At 29.9% G+C, this 17107-nt stretch overlaps 1 protein-coding gene across 3 annotated transcripts; it reads right to left on the bottom strand.

Moving 5' to 3' along the window:
- Positions 1-6057: 6057 nt before the first annotated feature.
- On the bottom strand, positions 6058-9484 carry LOC114380423 (thaumatin-like protein 1b). Of its 3 annotated transcripts, XM_028339471.1 has the most exons (5): positions 9137-9483; positions 8367-9060; positions 6636-6739; positions 6476-6519; positions 6058-6388 (listed from the first exon to the last, which is right to left on the bottom strand). In XM_028339471.1, the coding sequence occupies exons 1-4, from the start codon at positions 9195-9197 to the stop codon at positions 6515-6517; spliced, it is 864 nt and encodes a 287-aa protein (XP_028195272.1). In that variant the 5' UTR covers positions 9198-9483; the 3' UTR covers positions 6058-6388; positions 6476-6514. The 3 variants fall into 3 exon arrangements, 2 of the variants coding, with proteins under 2 accessions (XP_028195272.1, XP_028195271.1); XR_003659710.1 differs by having other exon boundaries at positions 6476-6739; XM_028339470.1 differs by having other exon boundaries at positions 6058-6739; positions 9137-9484.
- Positions 9485-17107: the final 7623 nt, after the last annotated feature.

The following is a 17107-nucleotide window of genomic DNA, read 5'->3' as shown; positions in this document are numbered from 1 at the left end:
GGACCAACACGTCCTTTTAGGAAGTGCGTCTATAAATAATGTTGCTCAGAATTATTTCATCCCTAATCACGCTCATTTAACAACTCTCTTCCACTAAATTCTATTCCATCATAGTACAAGTTTCTTTGCACTCCTAAGTAAAGCTTAGATTGATTAGTGGAGATACAATCTTGATTTAGTGATAAAAAGTGGGGAAAAAAAAAAAGAAAGAGATAGGTCATGATATTGTGAGTTTGAATTTATTAAAAAAATTAATAATTAATATTTGTTAATAAAAAAATTATAAATATTTATGATTGGATTTGAGTTAACTTTTAGACAAAAGATAATGTAATCTTAAAATATAACTGAGTTTGGTTTAGATCAGTTTATTCTGTTTTGTTTCTTTTTTTTAAGATAACATATGTCAAATAAATTTGAATACAAGAAAAAGTGTAAAAGTAGAAATGTAAATTTTTAAGAACCAAAAATAATTGATTGATTGCAAAATATGTACTGATACACGAAATAATGCTCACTATAAATAGAATAGAAATAAATAGTGAGATTCGCTCTTTTTTCAAATTCATTCACTCTATTTTAAACACGCCAAATTATCCATATTATTTCTATCACCTTTATGCCCACTCTCTAACTATTATTTCCGATCAACCAAACACAGTATAACATTTTCAGAAATATGTAAAAACTGTTTCTGAAATTGTTTTCCAAAAATTCTTATTGTGACATGTGAATGTGTTTTGTTAGAATAGATTCTGACTGTAAACAGGGAGAGAGTGTGAGAAGTATAAAACGAAAATGCGAAAAGTAATTCCCTTGTCTCAATTCTTTTGAAATTTGCTCCGATATCACATGCAAATCGGTCCAATGAGTTTGTACATTGACTTAGTCTAACCAATTACAACACAGAAGACCATCAATACAGAACTAGCTTATTCATTAAAGTACGTGATCATTTTCTCCTGAAACTGTGAATTGAAGAACACACCAAGTTTACATAATGTATCTTGTTGTCACAAAATTCGCTTATTGGTATTATAACTTGGATTTTGTTGGAAATAAAAATTGAATTCTGCAGTGAAAAAAAAAAAGAATTCTTAGACATGTAAAAATCCTATTGAAGTTACCATTTGTTGGGATCTCATAAATGTCCTACATCCTATTTGTTGGGATCTCATAAATGACCTGCATCCTATTTTAATTACTTTACTTTAACATATTTATACATATTAATTCTTACTCTATTTTTTCTTTATACATAATAATAATCTTACGATTTTGAACCTTTTTCGTCTATTATTTTCTTTTCCATCCACATTCTCCTCTTCTTCACTAATATTGTTACACCATGATGATTTTTGTCAATCTTTTCTGTCAAACAGTAGGGAAGATTCATGAGTTTGTTTTAGATTTAATTGATAATAATTTCTCAATTTTATATTAAATTGATTATTCCCTGAGTAAAAAATTAAGAGTAATAATATATATATCTGTATCATTATTTTACTTGTATCTTAATTTAAGTCAACTCAAATTCATTCTACTTAAATTTGATTTTAATTAAACTCACATATTAGTATATTTCTTAGAAATTAAATTTGATACAGTTAAATAAAATTAAGGTAGGACCGTGTTTCGAAGCAGGTAGATTAGGTCATTGACCGTTACTATGAATTGTGGTTGATGACTGGCTGGTTGGTACCTACCAGAGTGGCAGTGGCAGCACAGCAATTATGTGAAAAGGCATTGGATTCCATTATCGTCTCTCTTCTCTTCTTTTTATGCCACACAGAAACGCCATTGTTACCTGCAAATCTTGACTTTCAAACGTTATAAACACAAAATGTAAATAAAAAAACACACTGCTAATTTCTCTTTCCTTTCTTTGACTCCTGCCCAATCCAAAAGGAGTTCTTTGCAACTCAAAATACATATATATTGATAGTTTTTCTTTCATACCTTTTTTAAACGAAGCATAGAAGTTGAATATCTTTTTAATAAAATTGTAGAGAAACTATTCATAGCACAGTTTTTTTTAATTAATTACTAATAACTAGTCACGTTTTCTTTTGAAAAAATATAGTACTAGTACTTTGCAAATATAAAGAAGACACATAATACCATTACGATTTACATATACCCAATAATTCAACTAGTAAGTTTGAATTACGAGCATGAGGTATTTGGAATACATACTTTTCAACTACTAATAAATATTAAATATCATATATAAAATCAAAGCCTAGTTAACTAATATACCCAGTAGTTATATAAATTTAACAATTTGTAGTGATGGATTCAGACATTTTAATGAATTTGTCTTATATGAGTAAAAGTGAAAAAGATCTTACCTAAAAGACTAGAATAACATCCTTACTAATAATATTTTCTAGAATATATATATATATATATATATATATATATATATATATATAAACATATCTAAATATTTATTGACATATTTATTAATACACATTTGTTATAATTTAAACTAAATAATTAATAATATATTAAATTTTAAATAATATAAAATAGTTATTTTTATAAAGTATAACATATGAATTTAATACTCATATAAGACACTAGATACTAAATTAGTTTATTATAAAAATATTCATTCTCTCTCTACATTATTCATAAATATATGTCTTTTTTTTACAGCATCTATGTCTTTGGATACATTATTTTCACTGTTATTGTTCTTGCTTATGATTTGCAATTTTATTTATTTTTTCCCAAAAACATCATTACGAGACAAATTTTTTTATAAAACCTTAACTGATTTTTCTTTAACATCTCACACTTTAGTTATAATTTAGTTTTCTTCTTGGAAAAATTATGAAATTATAATACTAATAATTTGTTTTGATTATTATTATTACTACTACTATTTTTATGGGCATTTAACTATTTAAGCATCCTCTCCCAGACAAAGCATAATGAATTTATGGCCCAGTTTACCACAGAAAAATAAGCAGAATAATTATATAAAAAAAGTTAGGTATGGTTATTAGTTTTCACGTTCAAGATTTAAAAAGAGTCCCCACTTTGTTCTCAATTTTAACTTATGCAAAGTTAACTTTCTTTTCAGAGAATATTTGTGTCGGATGGATGACATGAAATAAGCAGCATCCGTTGTCTGTTAATACATTCAAGCCAAACATCTTATCAAGAAAGCTGGAAGTATGTAAATTGATTATTAGTTGATGGGGGGCACAGTTTTTAAATAATACAAAAATTATTAAAGTTTCGTGATTTATGGAAATTACAAATGATTGTCGATGCTGAATAGAGTTGGAGAAGTAATTGAAGTATCTATAATTTAAACAATGCATTCATACTTCAATCCAATTTATTCATTTTAAAAAATATAATTAAATGTATTGCATGAGTTGAGTTATTGTGAATAACAAATGGTTAATATGATTAATTGGTTTTTCCTTAATTCATTAGACTACTAAAAAATGGATGGAAGGGGTCTTTTTTCTTTTTCTTATTAGTAAACGCTTTTTTCTTTTTTTTTTATTCCCACTACTTTCCAATCCCTACGTGATCCACCGCCACAGCAATATTATAATTATTAAAAATAAGAATTCGAAATATAACATACGTTTAAATAAATAAAATAGATATCTATTCACAATTTTTTTAATTGATGAATCAAATGATTTTACTTAATCTGACTGGGTTGAATTTTAATGCATTTTTAATAAATCATAAATGAATTATTTTTTATCCACCATTATGTTCTAACTTAATTGAATTTTATCCAAACCATGCAAATCATAGTAGATTAGTAGTCTCATTGTAACTGCACTTGTTGAATTTCTGCCTTTATATTTTAAGCTAAATTTGGGTAAGGGGAGACGTGGGTTTTGGAGTTTGTAGAATTGTAGTTGCCCGCCTCCTGGTCTTTGAGTTTTCTCTTCTAGCTGATATTTTTAGCACCTTAATTTGTTTTAGTTTCTTCAAAGAAGTAAAAACAAAACCTAATTTCTCAAGTAAAAAAAGTATTCCAATGACTATCAAGGCCATGTTAATCAACCTGCATACAATCCCTGTGTGATAAGCCCATTCTGCTAATGGATGCGCCCATTCCTGTAATTTGGTTAGGGGAATTGAAATCCACCACCATAAAATTTAAATTATTCAGTAGGCATATGAATCCTTATATATGGTTTTTTTTTTTTTTTCCAAAGTTGACGTAGGACTTCTTTTCATAACACTTGAACCATAAAAATAGAAAAAAAAAGATCACTGATGAGACTTGTGAGTTTCAAGTTTGGCGTCATCTATTTATACAACTTGACAATACAAGAAATAAAAGCAATTTGATCGTAGGGATGATACAATGATACGTATACACTTTTTTTCCTGAATGATACGCATACACTATACACACCAAAAGGTTTACTCGGGAATACTTATCCTCGCCTGGCTTTCCAATACATAAATCCGATTGGAATCAGCACTAAAGGCATTAGACATGACATAGTTAAACTGCTTTTAGAGATTGTCAGATTGCAAGAATCGAAACTACACGTTTTTTATGGAAACTTGGAAGTCCTTGACCATGTTGGTGGGTATTTAGGATTCAAATGAATTGTCTATTTATCCTTTCCGGTTCCTTGTCCTTATTGATTGAATAATGACAAACAACAAAAATACTTTTTCTACTCAGTTTTAGTCTGAAATATGTTATATTTATGTAAGTCTTATACGATTTTTAAGCCTTATTCATCTTTGAAATTGAAAGGTTGTGTATTCTTCCAGTTTAAGGTTGAACCATATACGTTTTAGATATGCGATCATAAACTAACTTATATTATTAGACGATGGATCCATTCTCTAATATCTCTTGGAACTTCAGTCCATGAGCAAGAATGTTAGCCGATGTTTAAAGATTAGGTAGTTAAAAAATGAGACAATAACAAAATATTCTCCTAATTTGAATAACCACCCTTGCGTGAGGTTAAATTCCTCCTCAAATTTGACAAACAGACATAAACTCACTTGTGAATGCTATGTTATCATTTTTGATAAGCTAAGAATAGAGCATTCAAAAAATGAGTTTTCTCCGCTTTTCAGATTTGAGGTGGGCTTTTAAGCCTAGCTAGATGGTGGTTATTGAAATTAGGGGAGTATTTTATTATCGCCAATTGCATCTTTTTAAGCTTTAAATCTTTATTTGATAACAACTGGCATACTTGCTCATGGGTCGAGGTTTCAAGAGTCGTTAGAAAATAAACCTTTCATCTAGCGACAACTGACAAGTTGATCGTTAACCATATGATTTAGGATCGTAAATTTAAAACACATATGACTCGACCTAAAACCGAGAGGGTACACAACTTTTCCTTGAGCCAAAGAGGCAAATGAGGTTTAAATGGTCGAATAATAAGAATATAAATGACATATAACTCAACCTAAATAGGAGTGATACACTTTTAAATGACAATTAAGTTGTCCTTATTTAATTGGAATAAAGGAGCAACAAATTTGATTGTGAAGGTTTGGTAGTATACGATATGGGGCACCAAACAACATGCTAATGCATCGGCTTAACACTATATTTACACTGAGAGAAGTCCAAATGTTACAGTGAAAATGCTGTTCGAAAATGAATTGTTAAAAATGAACCGTGGAGGCTAAGGTGAACTAGGACATCAAATATGAAACTACGAAAGTCCCACTTCTTTGAGACCATTATAAAATTTCAGATTCTTCTCTCCCCTTTCCCTAACCTCAAAATGCACATTGATTCGGTGGGTCTTGGCACCATGAGCTGAAAAATTAAGTATATTTTGTTATTTATATACTTATTTATTTTCATTATTTGTGATCTATATGAATTAATAATATATCACAACTCTATTATATTTTTTATTAATTATTAAATGAGATTTTGAAGGCAGGGACTTGAACAATTGAATAACTACGAGTGCTAAATATGAACAATTAAAACTAAGGATACTAAATTTGCATGTAAACCTTAGTCCTAACAAGACCATAAATTTAACATTTTTGTTACAATCAGTTCTTAAAACTGCTTTTAACTTTTAAGCATATAAAATGAGATGAATTTAGTATGGTGCCACGCAGACAGTTGAACACATCAAAACCAAAAATTGTGCACGAAGCATCACTTCATAAACCTATCTCATTTATACACTATTGTACTCATTACAATCTGTCTCTCATAACTAGCAAAATCTTGACTACACAATAATTTGCAAATTGGGAACGCCTCTCTGTTAATTAAAATAAGAACTGAAGGATGCCAGAGATCAACTATTGCAGTGTTGACGTGGGAAACAGAAAAGAGACGATATATACAAAAAGGAAAAAGGATTTACAGTGTTGTTTCCTATATGATATCTTTCAACTCCTGCATGATGAGTAGAATCAGCACAGCATCGATTTGATAGGTTAATGTAAATAGTAAGATCAAAGGGAAACAGCATGAAGAGCTTACACGGTTATATTGAGAAGCAGCTATTTTTGGCGTAAATGTCTACCCTGAAGTGTCCAAGCAAACGTATTTCATAAAGGATGCTAAAGAGGGCAGAACAGGAAGAAAGGCACCAAAAAAACAGAGGCAACATAAGCTATTATACTCTGCGTTTGAATCAGACCTGATGGTGAGGAACCACCTGATTGTAGCCTTGATAAGTACATCATAGTTTTATTTACCAGAGGAAGCTGTGCCCCATCTTTTCGTGCTCCCAACAGTTTTTGGCTGCTCAACACCACGCAAGACACATGCATATGTTATTTAACTAGCATATACTCAAAAGGAGCAGACACTCTTCCCCCTAACAAAAAAATCTAGAAGATGACAATATGTACCACTAAAAGAATGTTTAAAAAGATGAAAAAATTTACATGGTCCGTCTGCTTCTGTCTTATTACGCGATTTAAGGGTGCAATGTCGGCCATGAAAGCAAAACCACCAAGGAAAAGCTAAGCTTGGAAAACGGAAAGTTTGTGGAAATTAAGAACCTCACATGTAAGATATGTTTTAATTAAGGATGCACGCTCACTTTTAAGCACATAAATACGTGCGTTCATTGCAACATGGAAAGAGAATACTAGTACATAGTACAAGTTTATTTATAGAAAAAAAAAAAAGACTGGACCCGTGTAAAATAGTTTTATACAATTATCATGTCAACATCCATTAGATGTGTTTGGATTTTCAGTTAGAGTGTCCAAAAGTATGTTTGAGAGAAAAATGAATATGGGATCATGTTTGGCTACTCCCCAATAGTATGTTTGAGACTCCGAAAACTCAGTTTCGGAGAAACAACATTTGGGATACTTATGCAAACTTTAATCCAAAGATGTCTAATTATGATAAGTTTGTTAACTTCTACTCTTAAAAGTCATAATACCATGGTTTGTGATTGTACATCAGTTCATAGCAATTAAACACTTATTTATATTCGTTCTGATTGAGAGGTTAGATTACAAAAATTAATTCGGAAAAGAGCCTACTAATGTATAGAAGTCTAAATCTATTGATCACCATTTTCTTCAGGTCTGGTCAGATTTCTCCTATAACTTCAAATAGAGATGTAACTTATCCTCTAACAAATCTTTCTACACATTATTAATTGAAGAAGAGTTTTCACCATATTATTAATTGATCACCATATTATTAAATACACTTGCTATCTTAAAAATATAAAAACATTTAATATTTGCTTTACTTAGTAGTACAATTATTCTAACTTCTTAATATCGGGGAATAAAAGAAAAAAAACAGAGAAAGTATAATACAAACTCAAGTAAATAATCTGGACGTGTGACGGGTAATCATTGTATGGAAGCAACCAATCATTCTCCGTAACCCGAAGGAGCAAATGGGTGATTGAAAAAAATAATAAAAAATGTATTATTTTGCAGTACCAAAAAAAAAAAGTGCACTGTTGCATGATAAATGCTTTTATACAAAACTATTATACTTGTGGCATGTTATTTATTTCAACATCACCAGTACAATTATTCATTAGAAAAAACATAAAGTCCAATTATTAGCACATGGTAATCAATTAATTAATCTTTAACCGAGCCCAAAATCAATCAATGGCCCATAACTCTAGTCCACATAACATGCAGTAATAATTACTCAGATGGACTTGAGTTCAAAAAAAGATAAAAAGAAGACAGAACATACGAGCACGGATAAAGTACTGGTTCTACTTCTGAAGAACATGTCTGTGCATATTACTTAACCCGGAATAAACTTCCATAACATGTCATGTCAATCATGCGCTCCTACCAAAAGACTAAAATGCCCTTACTTTATTTACAACTATTCGTGCACAAAAGAAACATTAATTAAGGTGAAAGAGTAATTGTACCTGGTATAGGGGAAGGGGCAGAAAATGATCAAATAGTTAGCGTTGGCACATGTGTAGGTGCTGGTCTTGTCATCATACGCGTAGCTATACGCGCGTGGACAAGCGTGCTTGAAGAACAGTGAATAAGGAGAAGGGCCACACGTGTCAGGCGTCGAGTACGCTTCACTGCAGCAAAAACGAGGATCCCCGAAGGCCTCGCACGCGCTCCGGCACGCCACGCTCCCGCGGCTGCCGTTTGATCGCGCCACCCTCAGCTCCGCTGGACACCCGCCGTTGAGGTCGACGAGGCAACCGGTGGCGCTGCACCCTCCCCTGATGCCGTCCTTGGCGACGATCAGCATCGGAAGGTTGTAACCGTCGACCAAACTCACGTCGTAGAAGTCCAAACCGTCGGCGCCGTTGAGAGTGAACTCCGCCAATGTCGCCGGCGGTTTGGCTCCGCCGACGCACTCTACTTTCCCGGAGCCGCAATCGGCGGTGGCGCAGGAGAACTTTCCGTCAGAGTCTTGACCGCAGAGTGTCCGTGCCCATATCCGACCCGACCAAGACTTTGGAATTTTTATGGTCCTCGATTTGCCGCTCTCGAGGGTGAATCCGGTGGTGGGAAGCGGCGGCGAGGTGGCACCGGAGAGTAATCCCGGCCATATCGTGTGGCGGCACTTGTTCACAATCTTGAACGACGCTGATTGTACCTCTGCCAAGTTCAGAAAGCGAACAACAAGTGTTAAAACATGAATTTTTATTTTTAAATTTGTGTTTTTTGAAAATACCTGAGAGGAAAGACAATGCGACAAGGCTGGGAATAATGAGAAAGAGAAGAAGGCGACCCATGTAGAAGACGAAGAATAACCAAAGAATAAAGATTGATTCAGTTAGGAAAACACCAAATAGGTTCACTTTCTTCTGAAGCTGAATGCGTGGTGGTGTTTGCTTCTTCTGTTTTGCTTTTGCTTCTTCGTATCTGACTCACTTCTTCACTGTTTCTTGTTCCAATAATATCCCTTACCCCCAAAATAATAAATAAAGAAACTTTCCTTTCCTTTCCTTTTTCTTTCTTCATATATATTTTTCCCTCTTAACTTTGACATAAATATGATTTCATAATTTGTACTGAGATGAGTCTCATAGTAATTATAATCATTGTTTAAAAAAAAAATGAACAAGACAGCAAATGTGCGGGTACATATATACATAACACTATAACAGAAGCACAGCCGTAATCAATATGGGATCCCATGTCATTAAGGAGTGTTGGCCTATTTCAAAGACATTGCACGTTCACTTGCAATATGTGACGATGGTATAAAATATAACAGAATTTGCTTGATTGAAAAAAGGGAATCCCAGGCAACATATACCATAGAGGCATACTAGCATTATTGAAGTACAAAACTAGCAAATGTGTAGGGAAATGGTTTGAAGAAACATTACAGGCTCTTCGTGCTTAAATCATGATAAGGTTTATCTAAGAATTGGATGCATTTCATTGCCTGATTTTGGACATGGCTATTGTGAAATCCTCATAATGTGTTCTCTAGTGCTTCCCTAATTTTGAGGTGTGCTCTTTTCTAACGAATTGACTCTGTTGGATTGGTTAATTTGTGCTTCTTGGCTATAACAGATTTCCAGCTTTGGTTGATGATAATGTGACTGAATAAAATTATCGAGGACATTCTATTGCAAAGACTGGATTAAGTACAAGGCACTTCTGCACACAGGGACAGGGGGCAAAACACAAGAGACTGGCCTCTCTTAAATATATCCCAAAAGCCATGGTGAATCGATTCTAACGGAACAACTTTTGGTGCATGATTAGAGAAGCGGTGTGTTGCACCAAAATCATGTTCCATCCCACGTTGAACTCAGTAATAAATATAGTTATTTCTACTTTTTATGGTATCACCACAATTTTGTGTGATTGAATCCAAACACTATAAATTAGTGTGATTGGATTAGCAGAAGGGGACTCAAAATCACAGTGATACTATGAAAAACTAGAAGCATCTATACGTTGTTTTGCCTTCAACGTGGAAAGTCATACTTATTAATTAACAAGTATGAAGTTAGAAATAAAAAATTGTCCCACAAGGAAAATGTGTGATATCTTTGATTGAAACTATGATTCCAATTTCAACCAAAGAAAATAAATATGATTTCATAGGATCACAAACAATTGCAAAATCATATAAACCACTTCACCTTTTGGAGATCAGAAGAAACGTAAATGTGGAGTTTCTAAAATAATAGAAGGATGAATCACTAGTAAGTACCCGACACAAGTCACGACGTGTGTTGTTTAATGCAGTAAGGTGGAGCTCAGGTCATGGTCATGGGAACCAAAGAGCGAGATAAAGACAACTTATGCAATGCCTCGCAGCATAAACTTCTTATATATTACTGACACCTCTCTGCTTCTGGATTGACTTTGACAATTTTTTTTGGTCTGAAATGGTCTAAGGTAGTATTTGGAAACATAATACTACTATTAAGATTTTAAGGAATTTGGATTATATTTGGTCAAAAAGGAATTTGGAGTATATAGAATTTAATTACTTTAACTAAATTCCTCTTATTTTTCAAACATATCATTTAAAAAATAACTTAAGTTTTTATAATTTATTTTTTAAAATAAAATAATTAATTTTACATTTTAGGTAGAATTTTACTTTTTAAATATTTTTTTAGAAAATGAGATTTGAATATAAAATTTTAGTAAATTAAACATTAGTCAACTTTTAAATAATAAAAATGTTTAAAAATAATTAAAACATAGAAAACTTTGTACAAAAAAAACTATTTACCATTTTTCCATAAATAATCAATAACTATAAAATCAAACATTATGCACTTGATATTAGTATTTAACTTAATTTGTAAATATGAAAGTATCGTTTAAGTCAAAAAGTAAATATTGATATTATAATTTTTATACAACTAAAAAGAAGTCTGACTTTTCCTTTTGACTTAATTTTTCTGTCCAAATTGTAAGCATTTTAGTCATTTCTCTTTTAATTATTTTATATCTCATTTATTTAATAATTAACATTACTTATTACATAATTAAATAGGTAGTGGGTTTTTAACGAACAACTAATAAAATGTTTTTAATGGTAAGGTATTTGAAAAAAACTCATAAGGATTGATATTGGGATGTAAGATTTTAAATTCTCTTGGATAACGGTACTTCTGCATGACAAACAAAACTAGTCCTAGGCTCAGTGGATTGGGGCTGCCCATGTGATCTCTCCAGGACAATTTTTTTGGAAAAATTAATAACTTTTAATGATTTCATTAATTAGTAGTTCATGAGTTTATTTATATAAAACATTTTAAGTTAAAATTTTTTAATTATTAGGTATTGGCCAAAATTAATACTACCTTTTAATAATTTGATTCGCGATTATTTAAATTCACGCATTTATTTATTATTTCTGTTGCATTCGTTTTATTATTTAATGAATTATTGAAAAGTCTTTAGTAGAATAATTTATGCATCTTATTTTCAATATTTAATCCAGTCAATTTTCCAATATTTAATTATTTAATATTATTTTTCCATAAAAAATATTTAATATGATTTTCAAATATTGTAAGAGACTTTCCTGTAATTTAAATTTTTTATGGGGGCATTCGAAGTCTTTATTTTTTGTAATTAATGTATAATATTTTTAACATTTTATTATTTAATGAATTATTGAAAAGTCTTTAGTATTGTAATGTATGCATTCTATTTCCAATATTTGATTATTTAATATAATTTTCAATTATTGTAAGATACTTTACTATAATCTACAATTGTTTTAATGGGTCATTCAAAGTCATAATTATTGTAATGAATTAATGTAATATATTTTAAACATGATTTAATATGTTTTTCAAATGAAAGACATTTTTATATTCTAGCTTCTATATATCAATGAGTCTTTGAAAATCTTAGTTATTATGATTAATACATTTTATTTTCAACATGAAATTATTTAATGATAATAAATTTCATTCACCCCAAAGTCCTTTTAAGTTGTATTTAATCTTTATAGAAAATTTGTGACTCATTTAAAAAAAAAATTGTGTCTCTTAGGGTTGTAATACTACATCTCCAATCTTATATACAAAAAACAAATGTCTAATACATAAAAATTAATAAAATAGTTAAACTAGTTAATTATAATTAATAATATCATTAATTTAAAATTTATTCTAACATTATTACAGAGTTATTTGACTTAAATAGTGATTATATTTAACGATTATACACATAATTCAAGGAATATTTTTCAACCAATAAGTGTGATTTATATTAGTAATAGTTTAATAATTTCATCAAGTTTCATGAAATGAATGATATAGACTTCTCAACAAATTAAAATTTCTTAAGAAAATTAACAATTACGTCCTCTTGTTGTTATTATAAGGTGCAACTAACTAATTCGCACATAATAAAAAATTTATTAATTAGTTGAGGGTATTAAATTTATCTTAAATAAATGCTTTTTTTAAAATTGTCCCAGTAAACAAAATTAACAAACACTAATGATTGTGTTTCTTCACTATCACATCATTCTATAAATGATGTTAATGAATGACACTTTTATGAAAAATTAACTAATGCAAGAGAAATTATTGATTGAATATATAAAAAGAACCACGATAAATTTTTAATTTGATCTTGATAATAAGTATAAGAGAGAATATTTAATTGAATCTTATAAAAAGAACCATATGAGGTAATATTTTGTAATAATTCAAATATTATAATATTAATGAAAATATTTATATTTATGTTTTAAATATGTTGAGGTAATGCAATATGTCTTATCTTATTTATGATTCATTTTCTGTGTTGCAGGGTGTTTAGAGAATTATATCTTTTTTTCTTTTAGAGAATATACAAGAGAGAGAAAAGAGACGTCTAATACTTTATTTTTAAAAATAACACAAATAAAATAGATGGAAATATAAATGATGGGTTGAAAATAGGTGAGAAATAAAATGAAAAATAAAGATGATTTGTTGAAGATAAATAGAAAAATAAAAAATGAGTAAAAATAAGTAAAAAATAGTACAATGAATCTTATTATTTTAAAAAATATTTAATTACGAACTCTTCTCTATCAAATAATTCAACTCATTTCCATATCTCTCACTCCTCCCAATTTACACTCCACCAAACAGGCCCTAAAAGAAAAAGGGGAGAGAGTTGAAAATAAACAAGTACATAATAGATAAAGCATACACTACTTACTTAGGGTGAGAGAGTTCATGTTAAAACTATGAAAGATAAAAGAAAATTTCAAATTCTTTTATTTTAGGTGTTACTTGAATTTCCTTCTTTTCTTAAAAAAAACTATTAAGTTTTCATGATTTTAAAATTTCTTTATAGTTAACATTTAAACAAATTATTTCGATATATAAAATTTTAAATCCACTTAAAAATTAAATTCCTTTCTCAAAATTCTTCGTCCAAACACATTATAAAGATTCAAGATTTCCTGGCTTATACGTCGAGCTTGGAGTCTATGTTCGTGCGTTTGCTCTTAATTTTGTCTCAAAATTCCTATTTGGGTCTCAGTGTGGTTTCATGGCCCACGTGTGCTATAAAGAAAAAAAGAAAAAGGGATATTTTCATATTTTCAATCCCCTAATCAACAAGTATGTCTTTTTTTTTCATTTTTATTACCAAAATACCCTTTTATATAAAAATATTATAAATTCTATTTTTGCACATCTTTCTTATACTTTAAATCCTAGTTTTGCACCCAAATTTTTTACCCCACCTTCATTCTTTAAAGCCTAATTTTGCATCTCATTTTAATTATTCTTCAAACTCTTTATATCTATCCTCTTCACTCTCTTTTTTTCTCTATAAAAAAATAATAAAATTTCACCAAAAATTCATTTTTTACATTGAATACAATATTTTCAATCAAACTTTATGTTTTTATCGAATTTGATAAAATCTTCTCATTTGTGAGTTCCTCCATAAATGATGGATTTCTGTCTAAGTGATCATTTATCTTGATTAATGACGTTAATATTGATGTCGTATGTTGTCATTGATGATGGTAGTGGTTGAAGGAAAAAATTTCCTTCTACCTCACGATGGACATTAAATCTTCTTATCAGATATGACAAAACTTTCTCAAGATAGAAGTGGGTGAACAAAGAAAGATTAGATATCTAAGTTTAGGATTGAAATTAGTTAGTTTACATTAACCTTGAAAATTTTCTTTGTAGAAATAAGATTTGGATCTTTGATTTCAATTTTTCTCTTCAGATAGTATAATTAAAGAAATACACAATTTTATCTTATCTTTTCTCTAATTGAAGATAATTTTTTATTTTTTGAGATATTTCTATCTTTTGTAGAAGATAAAATTTTTCTCCTACCGTATAATTAGTAAAGAGAGATTTTTTTTTTCCTAATTTATGTGAGTCGGGCCTAATGGAGTAAAATAAAAATATACTTGGTCAACCAATGAGTAAAAAGGCTGAATGAGTCTGACTAATGTAATATTGTGCCTTTTCAATTAAAGTGATACTTAATTTGTGATTTACATAGGAGCTTATACCTAATAGGAGGTTAATTTGATATTTATTTTCTTTGTTTTGGGGGGTTATCCCCTCCTAGCCTAAAAAGGAAATTTTTGGAAGATGTTTTTTTCAATACGTGGATGTAGCATTTTCCCAGTACGAGTGAATGTGTTTATTTTAATGCTTGTTAGAAATTACTTTCTACAATAAATATATATTTATTTCAAAAAGTAGTTTTTGTTATTTATTTATGTTAAAACATAGCCTAGCAATCCACATGCTAGAACTCGTCACCGAAAAATAGTTTAGGAATTTACTTTTCAGTGATTGGAGAGAAAAGGTGGCGAAACAATAGAGGATGACAGATGAAGAGAGAGGTGGACAAAAAAGAACGTTTCTGAAAAGAAAGGTTCCTTGACGAGATAGAGAAATTATCATAAAAGGAGAGATAAATTAGGAATGCTATTTAGAAAGTATCTACCGAAGAAAAGTCGAATATAGAGAGGTAAAAAATTAAGTATAAAAGGTTTCTATGTTTGGATTAGGTTATTTAGAAGAAATAATAACTTTTTAAAATTTATTTTATAAAAATAAAGTTCGTTAAAAAAATCTAAATCAAGCACACAAAAGAATACGATTGAACTCGTTGAACATAAAGGAGTGAAATTAAATAAAAGTATATAGGTATATATAGCATTTTTTTAATGATATTTGCTTCAGTTCACAAAAAATTATGAAAAAATGGTTTGATAAAATCTCACATTGAATTCTTATTCCTAAGGTTTTTTTGAAACATAATGTAAAATATTAAGGTAATTAGGTAAACTAGAGAAAAATACATTAATAAAAAGGTTAAAATTGATTTTAAATGAAACAAAAAGCCCAGCTTAAGGTATGTGTTTGGTGTGACGATGCATCATATGTAAATCGATTTTGTTTTCATGTTATTAATGAAACGTAATTTATATTATTTTTTTCATTTTTACGTACGTGATTCTGAAGATTCCTTCTCAAATCAAACATGTTTTTGCTTCAACTCTATCATAATTTTCCTCAATTGAGAGTGATTTTATTTTGATCATAACCAAACATTCTAGATTTGAGTCAAACCAAGTTTAATTTGTCAACTCACACCATGACTTTTCACGACTAAACTAAACATGTACTTAATGCTTTTCATAACAGAATTGCATTTTTTATTGTAACAAATTGCAATGCTCCATTTATAATGAAAAGTATCACGTTGTTTTAGTTTTATTTTTTAAAATATTATTTGTTTTTATTGTTTCTTTCACCGTCTTAGGAATAAGAAACAACTAAGAAACATAAAAGTAAGATGATATTTTTAATTATTAAAAATATATAAGTAAAATAAAATCAAACTCCAAATAATATATATAGTTATGAGAATTCAGAGATGGGCCACTTCCATAGTGAACGCAAAACTGTTACGACAGCATTATGTCCTTTTAATAGGAATACTATACTCATTAATTCAGCCGTAAAAAGCACAACTTTAATTACGAAATAATATTCAAGGACCAAAGCTTGATGCCATGTATTCAACAAAGTTGCAAAATCTATCAATTGCTAAGACAATTTAGCTGGCAAATGTAGCAGAATATTTGTTTGATCTTCACAGTGCAAAAGAAGGCACTAAAGTGAAGCAAAAGTTCTGTTTTATGATAGGATTCTTTTGGTTACAGGAGAGGCCCAGCTCCAGCATGGATGCAAAAAAGATGGGCTAGCATGATGGTGTTTGTGGATAAAATACAACACACCAATTATATTGCATATGTTAACATAGACATGCATCTTAGCTACAAGGTTGACCACAATATTGCATCAACATGTAGTCAAGTACTAATGGTGCAATAGTAATCAGCCACGTTATGCAATTGAATCACAAGTCAATGCAGGTTTTGCTGCCCCATGCCTTCCAAAAGCCAAAAGTGCTAACGTCAATCTTTGATGATCAGCACTTGGAGAGGGAGACCCACCTTCAAAAATAGCGCAGCATGAAAGGAGTTATGGATGCCAAAAAGTATCGAGTATTGATCTACATAAGGAGTTTTAATCATTGCAGTGCATAATCATCTCTAGAAGGAAAATATAAAAGTAACTAATTCGTAAGTTATGGTCAATTTTTCTCTTGTTTAAGCTAAAGATAAATTAAATATAGCTTCAGATTTTATAGCCCTTCATATCGC

Source organism: Glycine soja, chromosome 12 (assembly GCF_004193775.1).
Source record: "Glycine soja cultivar W05 chromosome 12, ASM419377v2, whole genome shotgun sequence".
In the NCBI taxonomy this organism is placed as follows: Eukaryota; Viridiplantae; Streptophyta; class Magnoliopsida; order Fabales; family Fabaceae; genus Glycine; species Glycine soja.
The sequence above is the reverse complement of the archived record's forward strand: the minus strand, read 5'-3'. Positions and strand labels throughout refer to the sequence as shown.

What these genes read in the sequence shown, in the direction of transcription:
- LOC114380423 (XM_028339470.1), bottom strand. Translation starts at nt 9,197, where the DNA reads ATGGGTCGCCTTCTTCTCTTTCTCATTATTCCCAGCCTTGTCGCATTG. An exon ending in CGCATTGTCTTTCCTCTCAG is followed by an intron (nt 9,061 to 9,136) that starts GTATTTTCAAAA and finishes TGAACTTGGCAG; the next exon opens with AGGTACAATCAGCGTCGTTC. An exon ending in TGCCCCTTCCCCTATACCAG is followed by an intron (nt 6,740 to 8,366) that starts GTACAATTACTC and finishes GGTGTTGAGCAG; the next exon opens with CCAAAAACTGTTGGGAGCAC.